The sequence below is a fragment of the Xiphias gladius genome, chromosome 18 (assembly GCF_016859285.1).
Source record: "Xiphias gladius isolate SHS-SW01 ecotype Sanya breed wild chromosome 18, ASM1685928v1, whole genome shotgun sequence".
Lineage (NCBI taxonomy): Eukaryota > Metazoa > Chordata > Actinopteri > Istiophoriformes > Xiphiidae > Xiphias > Xiphias gladius.
Genome location: NC_053417.1, coordinates 4108697 through 4125281, shown reverse-complemented (window position 1 = coordinate 4125281; position 16585 = coordinate 4108697). Strand labels below are relative to the sequence as shown.

Here is a 16585-nt window from a genome sequence, read left to right as displayed (position 1 = left end):
TGGACTGATCTTCAGCCCTAACAGCAGCTTCACACTACTTTTTTCCCCACAATACACAACACTAATGTCAGCAATACTCAAAATTGTTTTTATTTATATTAACCATTCATATGAATCCACAGCAGCATTCTTAATGATCCCCACTTTATATATGCAATCCATTACAAAGGAGGGGAGGGGTGAGACTGGACAACTCACACAAAACAGAAATAATGAAAATCTTGCAAAGGGAGGGGGAGGGTACTTAACAGGGGCTTGAGTCACAGCCTGAATGAACATGCAGTCATGCACATTTCAGTTTATACTGAAGCCTTTGACAATTGCATCCACAGGATCGAATATCCAAACAGTACAAAAAAAAAAAAAAAAAAAAAAACACACCAAAGCAAAAGAAGCCAAATGAAGTTAACAAAGCCCCCAAAAAACCAAAAAAAAAAAACCAAAACAAAACATAGAAACAGCATGGGCCATCTGTATTTAAAAAAAAAAAAAAGTAGCAGGTCAACACACGTCACATTTCTTTCCTTTACATCAGTTGCTACAATTCTACTCCAAGTTACTGAATACCCTGCCACAAACAAATCAAACCAGGCAATACCTCAAAAAAAAAAACCAAAAACGATTTACACACATTACAACAACCTTCACTCGAACTCCCCAAATTTACCCTAATAATTGACCATAGCTATAGCCAGGGATTAAAAGGTCTGGTAAAGGTTAGCAGTGAGGTTTTAGCTTGAAACCAGACCACAAGGTGCGTTGGTGCATGAAAGCCTGGCAGGCACTCCACTGACCCCCGTTAGGTGGTTGAGGATGAACTCCTTCAGCAGCAGCTTCACTAGGAGCGGCTAAGAGGAGCTCTGAGATCATAGAAGTGTGTTAGCTTCTCTGTCAGTGTGTGTGTGTGTGTGTGTGCGCCACTATACGCACTGAATGAATATAATTACATATATAGCTTGTTAAGTCTTTATCAATGGGTAAGTATATTAATGTGAGTACATCAATGATGTGTGTGTCTAGTTAGTACTGAGTACACATCTGTGTGTGCATCTAAAGGTTTTCAAAAGTGAGTGCTGTCATGTCCTCAAGGGCCCCCTCCAGATCTTCTAACACTGCACCGATATTTTAACAACCCCTTCAGATGGCTGTGTAAGAAATGAGCACTGATATGTCTGCAGCTGAGGAGTAGCTTCCACCTGGGGCCTTCCCTGGATCACCAGCTCAGATCTGCACTGTCTCCAGTCCTCATCATGACTAGTCCACCTCCTCCATGTTGCTGTAGGACGGCGCTGTGCACTCTCCGGAGTGGGCGAAGAGGTCAGAGGGCACCTCGGGGGTCAGCGTAGGTGGTTCTTCAGGATCCAGGTCTGTCCCAAATAGTGACTGGCTAGAGGCCTGTAAAATAAACCAGTGTTAACAATAGATCATGCCCGTTTAGTATTCTGGGGAAATTTCCTCTGTTTGGAGAAACTGGTGAGGATGGAACATGACTTAAATAATATACTTGACGACTATAAACAGATGGAGATTTTATTTCCAAAAGGAGTACAACGCTTTATGTATTAGAAAGCAGCATTTAGATGGAGGTATCTAGATACATTATTGCGGGGAAATTAGGTAGGCTAGAATTGTCTTTTAAATACAGTACTTGCAATCATTTTATCATCAATGCAGTGATTCAAAGCACATTATAGACAGACCTTACATTATTTCCTCATAAAATACAAGTCATGATTTTTCTTTCCAATCAACATTTTATACCGGACTACACATATAGATACATAGTTTTGCCCTTCAGTCAGGTCGATTTAAATCCAGTCAACTTCGCAAAAAAATCAGATCAGCAGCATTTAGATGTTGTAAAAACAGCACAGCTTGTCCTGAAACACCCCAAGAAATTTAACTGTCAGGATAGAGTGTTAGTACTGTTTATCTGTTGAACGCTCTTCACTGCCGTTTATATTGGGTACCGGGAGATTTCATACTTTCAAGTTCATCACCACTGTAGTGTAAGTTGAGCACAAGCTGTGCCTTATAAAGAGTTTTAAAACTAGATGGACTTCAGTCTTGCATATGTCTGAGTCAAGTACACACAGTCCCACGACGCTATGCCGAGCATTTAAGGCAAACATAGGTTGCTCTGCACTGCCTTGATACCAGAAGAGAACTGGGATTTCCCTGAGACCCAAATAGTCACTCACAACGAGTGCAGAGTGAAGATATCGCCTATGGACAGTCTGGAGTCTAACGAAGTTTAAAAACGTTAAAAAACACCTCAGATTTTTTAGGATGGTGTATGTAAGAAATAAGGAAAATCTTTTGGGGTTTTCAAATTAAAACAAAACCAGTAAACATCAATCAAAAATAGAGTATTTCAAGAAGACAATATTAACATACTTTGTGAGTTACAGGTGTAACTGTATTTTGTTACAGGTTAACTTCAAATTTATTATTTTAAAGCTCCAAAACTGTCCATAATCGAAACCACCGAAGCTTCCCTCTCAAGACAAACTGTGCTCTGCAAGCCCTTCTTGAAAAATGTTACATTCAGAAGTGGACGGAAACTTCTAGTTTCTTGGCTGTGAACGAACTGCATCATCAGTCAATTTCTCATCTTGTTTTGTAGGCTTTAAAAAAGACACATAGCAAGATGTCATCATTTACTACAACTCATCCTGAGAACTTAAAATCCTCACCTGGCTATGGCTTAAATTAGTTGAATAGAAAGCATCTAACAACAGGTTGTGACAGTCTTTTCAATAAAACCTAAAACACAAATATTATCAGAAGAAGAACAAATTACAGTTAAGTATAGTACATATTGCTGAAAGAAGCCATTAAAACAAAAAAAAAAAACAAAACAAAAAAAACCATTACAGTAACTGGACACAAATAGCAATTTTAAGGCCCAAAACTCAATGTGTGTTCTACGTAAGGACATGGAAAAGGCAACAGCACTTGGTCACACACTAAAAAAGGTACACTTTGCTTCATGATATAACATATTTATAATGAGTCACTGCTGAAGTGCTCCTTCTCAGACTTATTCCATTCATCTAGCTTGCATTTGTTCTGCAGGAAGCTGCAATCTTATCCTCTTAAAAGGCCAGTTTGTACTTCTGCGTGGGATTGATGCAGAGCCTATGCCGTAGTGAGCATTTATACTTGTTTGCTGGTGTCTGTGTTGCTCTGCAATTACACCACCAAAACACTAGTTGGCGATGGGGTTTCTATGCCGCTGTGTTGAGTTTCTTCGTGTGCTTCAATCGATGGTGACTGAAACTGAGCAGACCATGTTGCAACTGGATCTAATAAATGTTGAACAACAGTTACTTTTCTTAAAGAGGAGAAGAGGTTGGAGGAGATGGTGTGTATGGCTGCTGAACTGACTGAGGCAGAAGGAAGCTAAATTTTCTGTGCTTGTCCGGCCACTGAGAGACACGGGGGAGTGGACCAATCACAGTTGTTGCAACTGTTGTCATGCAACAGCGTCGGCTACGGTGTAAGTTGCACAGCTACGCCGTACATACAGCGTCGATTCTAAGCAGACGTATAAACCGGCCTTAAGAGTTTAGTGCAATAAAAACAAAAGAAGGCATTTAATAGTGGCTTCATGTGTTGCTCTAGAGCAAGTTTATTTTTGCACTGGAATCATTCTTTCATATTTCTCAGCTTATAAGCATTTTATACATTACTGTACAACTATATAGCTTCTTTCACTAAAAGAATCTTAACTAACATACTTATGCACTAGCGTTTTTGTGAGCTTTCAACCACGTCTCACAGTCTTCCAGGTCCTTGAGTGAAGATTTTCTTGTCAAGCTACTGTTTCCAAGTCAATAAGGAACACTGCAGCTTAACGGCATAGTTACATATATAGGTTTAGATGATTAAGGCTGTTACAGCTGATCATCTGAGAACTACTGTTAAAAATGTGATTCTAAAAACTGCAACCTTGTTGAAAAGTACACATGCACTGGAAGCAAGAGTCAAAACAATGCACAGAGGCAATGTTGTGAATAGTTCACACTCAATATACCGGTACCATGTGCTGTTATAATCACCCTACTGCAGCTTTAACTAAAAGGTATTATTATGACAGGGCCTCTTCTGCTGTCACATAAACACTCTACATGGGCCCTCGGTGTCTTCTGCTGTGTGAAGTGGTGCCAAAAGTATTAAAGGGTTGAGCCGCCATGTCAAGTGTTGCAGTATTGGATAGAATGGAGAACCATTTTACTTGCTGAAGATCGATGGATGAGTAGCTCAGTTCTTATTCAAGAGGAGGGTGTAAGTATTGACTCGTAATCTTCTTTCTCCCTAGTTTATATCTAACCTCTACTTGTTTGAACAATCTCACATTCATATTTCTGAATGCTCCAGCCAAAGCAATTCACCAACCAGTCACTGCTCAGGTCCAGTTGGTTTTGTAGAGAAGAGGGTAGACCAAATTGACAAACAGAGCCAACACTGCAGTCAGTGTTCCCAGAACAAAATATCGCACACAATCATCGTCGGGATAGTCCGACATCCTCTGCCCACCGTGCCGTCGCACCGACCCCTCAGTTCTGTCTTCGTCTTCCTCATCTCTGTTCCTCTGTGTTTGTCGCCTCCACAGTGCAGAGCGGAACAGTCCACGGGGGCCTTCGTCAAACCCCTCCTCTTCCTCCTCCAGTTCCCGCCAAATTAGAGAGGCCTGCGATTGGCGGAAACCGGTGTCAGCTTCTGGGAAAAGGCGTGGTCTAATACATACTATGATTATAGTAAACATTCAGCTGATCTATCTCACAGTTTCCAATCAAATGTGTTGATTTCAGGAATCTGACATGCGTTGTCTGTTGATAGTTTAGGGACAACATGGACAGTCTGAGAGGCTTGTCTTTCAGAAATCAGATGGACACGTTTGGAGGAAATTCACATTATTTAGAAGTAAAACACAGTCGACCTAATCAAGAGTTGAAGAGAATCTGAACTGTGCTCTCCATGCCCTTCTTTTCAAGTCCAATACACTAAGCAACATGGTATACTTGTTTTTCAACATAGTATACATGTGTATCAGAAGAAAAAGTTAAGGTATGGTTCAGTGCTGAATGGTGACTTAAACACAATCACTACAGCATGGATATAAGTTAATAAGCTTTTAAAGTAACAAAAATGAAGTTGTATGAACAACTTTGTTCATATGTATGAAGAACCATTCATCTCTCTTTTACCCCATAGGATCACACAGTCTCATTTCATCATCAGCATCACAAGGTTGCACTTAACAACCTATGTGATGAAAGCTAACTGTAAAAACACAACGCACCATTACTTTTGTCAGAGAGAGGAGGATCACACACCACTGAAGCTACTGAAAAACTAAATGTCAGAAGATGCTAATGCTGCCTGACAGCTGAGCTTTGTTGAGATTAACAGACCATCTCAGCGGTGGATCTATCCATTATGAACCCACTGGGCTGAGAGGGAGCTCTTGTCAGGACTAATTGAAAAGAGGCACCGGTTCTCAGAGGCATTTAACACACTGGCTTCTCTCTTATGACCTGCCAAATACTACTAATTCCTAAACAGTGGGGGACAGGATTGTCGCTTTGCTCCAGTTCCTGGAAAGGTGGATTTGAATGCGTTGGATTTGTATTCAAATTTATAATTTATATTCTTCATCTTGTTCCAACTCACAATGGCTGGTGAAGTATCTGGAATCATTTCTCAAGGTATCAGGCACATTCTACATTATCTAGAATAAACACTGCCGTCTTTGATATTGGATGAATCTGCCAACAGATTCTCCTGCTTAAGTTGAATTTTCAGTGGTTAGCAACACATTAATTGCATTAACTATTTTCCCAAAACACTTCAGCCCACACTAAATCCTTTCTACAAATTCCATTTAACCGCAGTCTACACAGTACCATTTTACACTAGCATTTTTAAAGAGTTAGTGTTGCTTTCATTAACCTGTTGAATTGGGTTGTGATCACCAGAAATGTTGTGACGAACAAGATGTACAGTAGGGTCCAAAAGTCTCAGACTGTCTGTCTGAGAAAATCACCATACACAAGTTAAAGACAACAGTTCAGCTCTATTTACTTGTAAAATGATCACTCAGAGAGAGAGTTAGATGCTCATTCACGTGTCAGCTGCCATGCGGTCAATTGAATGAGACGCAGAGAGGTGTGCCTGTGGAGGGAAAGCCTCAACTCGGGCTCAAAGAGCAATACTGGCGATTCTCTTGTATGGTAAGCACCTAAGGTTTGTCCAAGAAGTCGCTGATTTGTCGCTAAGTGCTTGTGAAGAAAAGTCACTAAAGGGGTGTGAAAAGTCTGTAAATCTAGCGACTAAGGTGCTAGGTTGGCAGCCTGTAACCCCCGGCCTCATTGTCGTGGTCCAGCCAAAAAGCTAGTGTAAAATATGAGTCAGCCAAGGGAAATTACAAGTTTGGATAAAATTCAAACCTTTGCTGCTGCATTTCAATGTGAAAAGCCCTTTTACAGACACAGGCCCTCAGTCCCTTGTTGTTGTGGCACCCTCACCTGGCTGGCTGTAGCTCCTGCAGCAGTGGGCGTCTCAGCTCCCACAGGCCTGATGAAGCGTGGCGGCCTCTCCACAGGGGAGTTTCGTCGTCGATAGAACAGGACATAGGCGTAGCGCGTCACCACCTGACTCTCCTCCACCATTGTCACGGTGCTGTCATCAAACAGACGCCAGCCTGCAGGAAAGGGAGGATGGGTAGAGGAGGAGGAAGAGAAGAGAGGTTGGTAACAGGATGGCAGAAAATAGCAAGTTAAAAAAAAAAGGGCAACGCGTATGAGAACTACCAACAGATATATAAATAAAGGGATAAACCTCATTGATTGCACACTCACCAACATCACTGCGCTGGCTGTTCTTGTCACTTGGCAGGCGAGCGTAGGCCGTGTAGTGGCCTCCTATCATCCCACCATAGTGATTGATGACCGCATATAAGTCATAGATAGGGGGTTGTTGCATCTCATCCTTCTGGCCAATACAGAACTTACTCAGATCCAGATTCCTTGAAGACAAGATCAAAAAGTTAACACAGTGATCAACGTACTGCATGAGGCTTTAATCACTAACAATATGCTATTTTTGTGAAAAAATACGTGTTTACACTTTGATAAAGAAAATAAGTGGTTTGGTGTAGAAAACCGCCGATGAGTAAGTGGTTGATATGTACAGTGACTTCTTAGTGTGTTTTTACCTGACAGGGAAGTCAACCATGTCATTGATCTTATCCCTCCAGATGAAGCTCCTGAAGGAGAAGCGTTTGAGCTGGATGATCAGAACGTTGGGCAGACGCCACAGCAGCAGTTGCTTGGAGGCCTCACGGTGCTGCTGGCACTTTGGACAGTACCTTAAAAACACAGTGAGTGGATACAGACCATTGTTCTAAATTGTTCTGCAGCCCAGTGAAAAAGAAAGACCAAAAACAATTAGGTAAAAAAAAAAAAAAAAATGTTGAAAGGCACACTGACTTGCAGCAAACAAGGCCAAGACCATCCCTGAATAGGGCATAAACAATCAATATGACTGTACGTCTTTGTTTGGATGCATGGGCAGGCTCTGGGGCCCTCCTGCATTACAAATTGCCATGACCTGCTTCAGCCTTGGACCATAAAGGCTCTAGGGTCTGTGTCTGCGCCAAAACTATTTTCAGTTAATCATTCTGCGCCTCAGTCACGTATTCAAGAGTCTCCTAGACTCTAAGTACCGTTTTTCTGCAATACACTTAAAACCTAGAAAACAAAAATAACTGTTTCAATTTTGACTAATTTGTTATATAGTCTGAAAACTCCTCAATCAATGAGAATATTTATCATCTACAAACTAGAACAACATGATAAAATGTGCAGAATGAGATTTGATTTTGAAATAATATAAACCAAAAGTACACACTCTCAAGTCATGAGTGTAGTGTAACCCTTAGTTTGCTTGTGATTTTCAAGCTTGTGAGTGAGCTTCACACTGGCCACCTGTAAGAGAAAAAAGGCCTTGGGAAGACTCACTAGCTTAATTAAAATTCTTTTAATTGTTTCCGTAATTTTAAAATCAAAATTCTAAATCAAAATGAAAATTATTTGGTATCATTTCTCCAATATAAGAATCTCCTGCCTCTCCCTGTTTTATGTAATTGAAAATAGAATATCTTTAGGCTTTGGACTGTTGCTATTGAACAACATAACCTTGTGTTTTGGCAAATTATAATGGGCATTTGTCACTATGTAGACTGAATGGTTAGATTTTAAAGAAAATAATCTGCAGATTAATTGATAAATATTCTGGGTTGGATCCCTTATATGAACATTCTTTCTATTATTCTCACTTTCCAATCATGAGTAACTGCCATCTATCAAATGTCAACACAGACTCTGTTTTGGGCTCATTTCTTATAGTTGGTTCATATAATTTCTCACATGTGAAGGACTGCACTGAAGTCATTTTGGAGGACATACATTTCTGTATTATTAATAATAACAACAACAACAACAACAATATTATTATTATTATTATTATTATTATTATTATTATTATTATTATTATTATTATTATTATTATTATTATTATTATTATTATTATTATTACTACTACTACAGAGTAGCCAAGTTCAAATGCTGTTGGTAGCTGGTCATTCAAACTTGAAAAAAAATGAAGAAACACTATCATACAACAACCTTGGACAGTGAGAAACAAAAAAGAAACCACAATGATAGAGATGGGACAGAGACAATGTTTTATTATTTTAGTTTATCTAATCACAAAAAACTATTCCTACCATGCCTCCTCTGGTGCCAGCACCTCTGGCTTGGTGAAGAGGTTGAGGCACTGCTCAAGAGTGAAGTGTCCTGCTCTGGCTGTCTCACTCAGCGAGCCGGGGTCCTCCTCATACTCCAGCTCTTTGGAGCTCACCAGGACGTACTCCTTCAGGCGCTCGTTGTTCTTCCACACCAGCTCCAGGGTCACATCTTCAGGAAGGTCCGCAAGCAAGTCCTCTACAGACAGGTGGGTGAGGAAGGAGAAAAATAATGCAGGTGTGTTGGATTTGACTTCTTTCTTTAATGGTATAGTCATTGATTTTAATCCAATACACTTTGTCAAATTCAGTGAATATCTCCTCACGGTCCATTCTGTGTACGTGTGCTGAGGAGAGGAAGAAAAGAAAAAAAAAAAAAAATCGGAGAGTTCCTACACAGCCCTGGTTATGTAGGAAACAAAGTGGCTAAGACTTAGCCACACGATACTATTCCATCCAATCAGCAACATGGGGCGTTCGTGCTTGTGCTTAGGCCAAGGGAAAGAAGAGGGGAAATGGGGAGAAAGGGGGCAGTGGGAGCGAAAGACGGTAAATCTGGCGCATGCTAAAATGCTGAACTCAACATGACAAACACATTGCCAAAAAGGAGAGATGGCTGAGAAACAGCCAAAGTGGAGAAGGTCAAAAGAACAAAACCTGAAAAAGAAATACTATGATCAGGCAAGGGGGAAGAAGCGTGTGGGGCTTTCCAAAGGTGGAGAGACCTCCGAGAGTTGAAAGGCATGAAGACGAATGCAGAGGTTGCTCTGTTTTCTGCTTGACAGGTGTGTAAAACATTAGTTTTGCTATGTTTCACAGAGCCAGTAGGTCAGTATTGTTTTGTCCCATTTGCTAATGTTTGTGAATTTTAATTCCAACTGTTTAGTTAGCAAACACATACTGTTGTCACATTTGTGTGTCCGATAACATTAAATTACTTGCCCATGAACATTCAGCTTACTTTCTAGTTTGCCAGGATATGTTGTTGGTGTGGTGTGAGCTATCGTAGCAGGAGAGTTGTGAGCATCGCTGTCTGCAGCTGGTGTGCTGGCTACAGGAAACCATCTTGTTCTCTCTGCATGTTAGCGTCGCAGCAGCAACTGTACCGACAGTTTGCTAACCCACAACGTAGCTAACGTTAGTTACATTACTTACGGTCTCCTTGTTTGTTCTATATCATGGTATTTGTTCGTACAACGTGTGAAGGGTTTTATAGCCACGAAGACCTAAAAGCACAAGTTTGCTAGCACAATGGGATTATCTGAATCGAAGGATAAATCAAAAATGCTAAGCCAGGTAACGTTACCCTTCTTGTTATCTTAGCTACAAACCTATTCTGTCACTGTAGTTTTGTAAATCTTAAGCTAACTCTCATTGGTTTATATTTTGTTGCGTTTTGGATTTTGTGTTTTTGTGCATGTCGTTAGTTTGATAAGGTTTTATATTATGATGTTTTAAATTATGATGTTTGTTTTGCTTCAGCTATGACAACGAGCATCCACTTCTACGCTGTGTAAGAAACTCTGGGTTCCATTATATTTCTCTTTTGGTCAGCTAGCCCAGTTGTTAGTGTCATTGGAAATGCCTGTACATGAATTTGGGGGAGGGAGCTTCTAAAAGAGCAGTGAAGGGAGGGTCGTATTTGCTTTGCTGTTGATTTCTCCAGAATCGCTCACTCCTTTAATAAACAGTAGACACAGCAAAAAATCTTATATCTTATCCAGAGAGGAGAAATTGAAAAAGTCACAACACCCTGCAATTTAATCCAATAGAAACACCAAAAACTATAGTTTTGAACATTAATATAGTAACAATAACAGTAGCAGAGTAACAGTAAATTATCACCTCTATGACAGTCTCAACAAAAGACTTGAATATTACAGATCAACATGCAATTTTGCTAAATTTGCCAAATATAGAAATAGGATGACAAGGAATCCATTAAATATCAGTGCTGTAGAGAACTCTGGTCATACCTTTCTCATCCAGCCTCTGTTCCTTGTTGTTAGAGTCCAGCAGAGAGATGTAGAACTGACTAGCATGACCTGATGCTGATTCACTTGGATGCTGGTACCCTGTTACTGCAGCTGCATAAAGTGGTAAGAATTAGAAATAAGGTGATGAAAGATGCAACAAATGACAATAACAAAAATACTGAAGCATCCATATGTTGTGTTATCACCTTCTGGCCGCACTGCCTTCTCACAGGACGTCTCTTTTTCAGCATGAGGGTCCAGAGAGGAGCAGGAAGTTGTAGAGACTGGCTCAGAGAATCCTGAATCTGTAGTCCGCGTGGTGGAGAGAGAGGTCTGGGAGGAGGAGAGGGAATCTGACTCCGCAGAGTGGAGGGCTGAGGCCTGAGCATACTCTCCCTGGGTTTCAGGCAGCAGAGACTGGCTCCCCAGATCACCTGCTCCCACAGCACTGCTACCACCCATGGCCTCATCCCCAGACCCAACGCCCTCAGGTGAGCCTGCTGGCATAGCGGGGAGGTCTACCCGGCACTGAGATGTTTCAGGGGATGTCCTGCCTGACTGAAACGGAGGCTGGAACACGTTGACAGAAAACCTGCACAGAGAGAGGGACAACAGCTCAATTCATTTTATAAATAATGCAAGTGATTCCTTGGAGAGATCTCAAACTGACCTAAAGTAATGCATACTTGAAGTCCTTTGAATATATACTAGTAGATATAACAGATGCAAAATGCAATATATTTTCTCTAAATATAGATCGCAAATATAGATTCCCTCTAATATGTGGCTATCAGATGGACATAACCTGTAACCAGTTCTGTCCATGTAGTGATACTGAGATGACAAAGTCAAACAAGGTATTTTGAGCGAAACTGGTTTTGTGCTTTTCCTTTCTTTTAAAACAGAGATGCAAGGACAAACACTCAAGTGTATGCTTTTGCATCATAAGCTGTGTTCAGACATGGCATACATTACGTTGCTGCCTTCATCTATCCGTTCAAGTGTTGGCCTTTTGTCATTCAGACAAAGGAGACTGTTAATTTAATGATCCTTTTGGCTTTAGACATTAAAGGGGATATACAGAAAGCGCCACAATGTTTGCTCGATATTTGCTGACTATTTCATAATGTCAGACAGTGCAAAAACATATAATGAAAACCCATTCAGCTGGGACTAGCACATTCTGTATGCAAAGCATTTTGCTGGATATTGGACCTGTAACCCAGGTTATTTTCTGTAGCTAGAATTTACAGATGTACTCTAAATGTCTCATATGCAGGCTATCGGTAGACTAGATAGGCAGCTGTGCACAGAGAGGCTTCCCCTCCCCACTCAGGTACTGCAGTGCACACAAGTCAGACAGGTCACTCAGACATTAGTTAGTTTGAAAAGAGTAAAATAAGGAGGACTGACCTAAACTGAAACCGAGTGATTTATCTGGGCAGATCTTAATCTACCTGTTTTGTAGGTATCTCTGAGAATGCTCCTTCAGTTGTTTTCAACAACAGTAGCAGACCGATTAAAATACCGTACAATTACAATTATCTTCCGCAGTGTGGACCAACGCCATCTCCCCCTCCATGTTGCAGGAGAACTCGTGAGTAATTGGAGCTGGGTTTGCTCACAAACACAGAGGGGGAGGGGTTGCACAGAGAGTGAGTGAGAGGAGAGATGCAAACACTGGCACAGCTTTACGGAAGAAATGGGTTATGTAGCCCAAAATCAAACTCTATTGATATAAAAGGTAATAGTTAATCCTATGTCTTGTTTGAAAATATGTAAAGTCAATACACAGCCTAGTCCTAAAATGAGTAATAGCAAACATCTTACTAAGCTGTCGTAACACATACATGTCTGTCCATGTGATATATATCTCTGTTTGAAGAATTCCACATTAATATCATGTCTGTATGTCCATTTTACATTTTATATGATGAGGAGCACCAAGGACTGTAAGTTAGACTGTGTACCTGGAGTAACCCTCTAGTAGCTGAGTGAGGCGGGCATAGGAGAGTCGCGTCTCTGGCACGCTGACCAGGAAGGGCAGGCCCACGTTCTCTGTGTTGGGCCGACACAGACCTTTGTGATTGGGCCAGTGGGTCCTTTGACATGCTCTGGGAAGAGGAGAACAAGAGTTAACATGTTCATAGACAAGTTAATGGACTTAATTTAAGAACAAAATGACATATGCCTTGGTGTACATTGGAAAACATTTTGCAAGGCTGAGACTATTTTCGAGGAGAACTCACTGATTGCAGTAACCCACACGATAGCAGCGAGTGCACCGCTTCAGCTTGTCTTCCTCAGACACCGGAGGCTTGAGGCAGGCGGCACACTTTGAGATGGGGATATTAGGGACCTGGAGTTTCTGAGGGGCAAACAGAGGGCAAAGATAGCCTTTTCAATGTCTGCAAGCATTAGTGTATTTTAACCTTCTGTAGAAATCTACAGTCAGGACTTGGTTTTTATTACCTGTTGCACTCTGAGCAATACCACCCTCTCTTTGGCCAGGTCTTTGGAGAGCACCTCAAAGCAGAACAACATGTCAGAGGAGGACACCGTGTCCAGGGAGTGGGGCGGCAGGAACATGCGCTGGAAGCGGTTCTTCCCCACCTGATAGGAGTGAAGCCCAATTTTTAGTCCAATCTTAGAAATTTCTTTCAGACTAGGAAATCCTGAATATTTTGAATATCTAACCTCTGCAAGTCTCAGATTCTCTGGTTTGACCCTCACACTCCTGGAAATGGATTCAAGGACTTCACCAGTGCTGGAGTTCTCCTTGCTCACACTGACCAAAAACTAGAGACAGATACAAAAAAGTAAATTAAAGACCGGATCACATGAAAGATATGTTTACATTTTCTTTAAACAAAGCAACAGTACTGAATTATATTGTTAACTGAAACTGTCAGTAGTGTGATTGTTTAAGCAAAGACTAGAAACCAGTTATTTTATCTTACCTTGATGGGTTTTTTATGGGGTTCCTTAGCAAAGTAGAAAACTGAGAGCACCTTTTGTTTCTGGGGCAATGGGACTGGCAGGTAGAGGAAAGGGTCAAAGGTAATAGACACCTGAAGAAGAGGACAGAGGTAAAAGGTGAAATGAGAGGGTGTAAAGACGTAGGTTAGTCATCAGTGCAACAAGGCAAAAAACTCAAAAGCATTTACTTTAAAGAGCCTTTTGTGGAAACTTAGTGTTTTACCTTGGAGCATGTGGGACAAACGAGCTTGGATTTGAACTGGCCCTGGAAGAGGTCCACTATAAAGGAGTCATTTCTCATCTTGTGCCTCTGCCATGCCTCCTCTGCCACCACCTGCACCAACAGACAAGACACATCATCAGGCCATGCCTTGACGAGAATGTAGGAAGAATGGTAGTTGTTAATTCAGTCAAAATCAGTCCCCAAAAGAAGTTCCTTATCCTGAGAAAACGATTATAAACTAATCTGACAAAAACACAGCACTAATTACAGACCCAACAAGAATGCACTTTTTTGCCAGAGTCATCCAAACCAGATCACCTCTAGATACTGAGAAGAACACCTACCTCATCCAGACGTCCGTCAGAGTCAACTGTCTCTGTATATGGTTTATTCTGGATGCGGTTCAAGTCCTCATGGAGTCCGTCCAGCAAGAAAGCCATGAACTCCTGGGCATCATGCTGGGCGTAACCTGTGAACTGACTGGCTTTACTGGCCACAATTGCCTGCAACATTACAAAACAAAAAACACAAAGTAAATCAAAGGGGAAATGAAAACACTGATCATAATGCCCTCGCTAAGTTCAGCATGAATCAGTTTCCCGTGACAGAAAAGTGGATGTTAAAAATTTGATCCATGCAATCAAAGACAGATGTAACTTTTCCAAGGTAAAACCCTTCTTAGCTGCTATGGAAAAGGAGAAATATTTTTTACATAATTCATATACAGAAAATCTCAGGGTGCTGCTTGCATACCTTGAGTTTTGAGGGTTGGAAGGCGTGGTGTGTTCCTTTCCAAAGGGCCCTGAGCAGGACTGCAAAGCCAATGGCGAGCCTGCCTCCTGTTCCCAGCGGATTATTGCAGTTGATTTCTGCCTCAAATGCTCGGTCTGCAGGGGCACAGCAAATACAGGTATGAGATAGTGGAACCAGACATCAACCACAGAGGTCACTGGGTAATTAGAGATACATGGACAGTGAGACATGGAAAATCATCACAGTAAAACATCAACTGACTTCATCTGGCTATACACCGATCAGCCACAACATTAAAACCAGTGACTGGTTTTAATGTTGTGGCTGGACAACGTATGTGGAATCCAGACAAAAGTCTTTTACCACTATTGAAACTAAGTGACTAAAAATACTTCAGGTACAACTTTAATCTTTTTTCAAACATTTGAAAGTCTTACTGAAATGGTTCATCCCTGAGTTTGCTGGTTATTGTTATAATGAATGTAAAAGAATCAACATATACTATAGCCCTTTATTTTTTATTTGATATATAGTTTTATTAGCTAATGTCTCATCCCCACTATAAAAACTTTCTTTCAACCATATTTGGCTAAATACATCAAGTCCAAGAATCAGGTGACCTGGATTTTGCAGCAATTATTTCTATGTTTGAAATGCTTAAATTGCAGGAACTGTATCTGGCTTCTGTGAGTAAAGTTACTTTGCCCTTATTTAATTTGCCCCTGTGGGCCATTTAGCACCATTTTTGTGTCAGTGTTTGCAAACCCTCGGAGTATCTACAAGCAGAGGCACATAATATGACTACAATGAATGTGGAAATAATTATCACAACAATATCTATCTATGTGTATCAGAGCACAAATACAACAGACCCTCTTGTATTTCTTGGTAATATAATTATAAAAAAGGTAATATAAGTAATAATATATAGGTATAAAAATAAAATAAATTATGTGTTTGGTCAACCGGAGCTAAACTTATTTTTTTAGAATGGCAATAAAATATACCAGTACTAGTTAAAATTTTTTTATTAGGGGTCAAAAAAAGTTGTCAAATACAAAATTTACCATGAAAGTAATCCCTGAGTTCTCTGGTGTTGGACAGGGATTGGATAACACTGTTCATGAAGCAGGTGTTGCCGAGGTTGACCAATCCTGTAAAACCAGGCAGACACACCTTCTTCTCCTCCTCTTCCTCGTGACACTCATTGCTGGCAGGAGGTGCATGGGTCATGGGCTGCACCATGCAGGTAGGCTTAGGCTGAGTCAGGAAATATATATACACACCCATTCTACTAATTAAGTTTATATTGGCAATATCTTTTAGACAGATGATAATAAGAACAACAACAATAATGATGATAAATAATAATAATTATAATAATTCCCTCAACTAATAAGACCAAATTAACCAGTATACAAATCAATAGCGTTTTCCTTTGCCTCATCTCATCATTGTCATTGCCTGTTCATAATTTATTAGTATTTATTTTGTGACTCACTGTAGTAACTGTGGGCTCTGGCTTGGTAATAGCAACATGCTCAGAGACCGTGCGAGGAGCCACGGTATCCAGACCACCATCCTCCACTCTGGATGAGGCCTTAGGGGCCTTGGGTTTCTCCTCCCCAACCCTCGGAGGCTCCTCCTTGGCTGGGAGGCTGTGTTGGCTGCTGCCTGGCTGGCTCTTCTCCATGCAGGCAGGGCTGGAGGGCACGGCAACCTTGGCGCCACCCACTGCACCTTAAACAAAGGAGAATGGAGCTTGTGGTCAGAAGATGAAGGTCAAAAAGGAGAGATTGGGCAGTACTAGACAGGAATAGGGATAACCTATCGTGTATCACA

At 41.0% G+C, this 16585-nt stretch overlaps 1 protein-coding gene across 1 annotated transcript in view; it reads right to left on the bottom strand.

Moving 5' to 3' along the window:
- Window positions 1-1516: 1516 nt before the first annotated feature.
- The window catches only part of usp19 (ubiquitin specific peptidase 19), a 31700-nt gene continuing 16631 nt past the window's right edge, over window positions 1517-16585 (bottom strand). The window contains 17 exon segments of the mRNA XM_040152211.1: window positions 1517-4696; window positions 6534-6709; window positions 6867-7033; window positions 7223-7375; window positions 8795-9011; window positions 10789-10899; window positions 10995-11380; window positions 12759-12902; window positions 13038-13156; window positions 13261-13401; window positions 13486-13587; window positions 13749-13859; window positions 13991-14101; window positions 14335-14493; window positions 14744-14877; window positions 15811-16003; window positions 16245-16483. Of these exon segments, the coding sequence (XP_040008145.1) occupies window positions 4412-4696; window positions 6534-6709; window positions 6867-7033; window positions 7223-7375; window positions 8795-9011; window positions 10789-10899; window positions 10995-11380; window positions 12759-12902; window positions 13038-13156; window positions 13261-13401; window positions 13486-13587; window positions 13749-13859; window positions 13991-14101; window positions 14335-14493; window positions 14744-14877; window positions 15811-16003; window positions 16245-16483 (2948 nt within the window). The 3' untranslated portion in view covers window positions 1517-4411.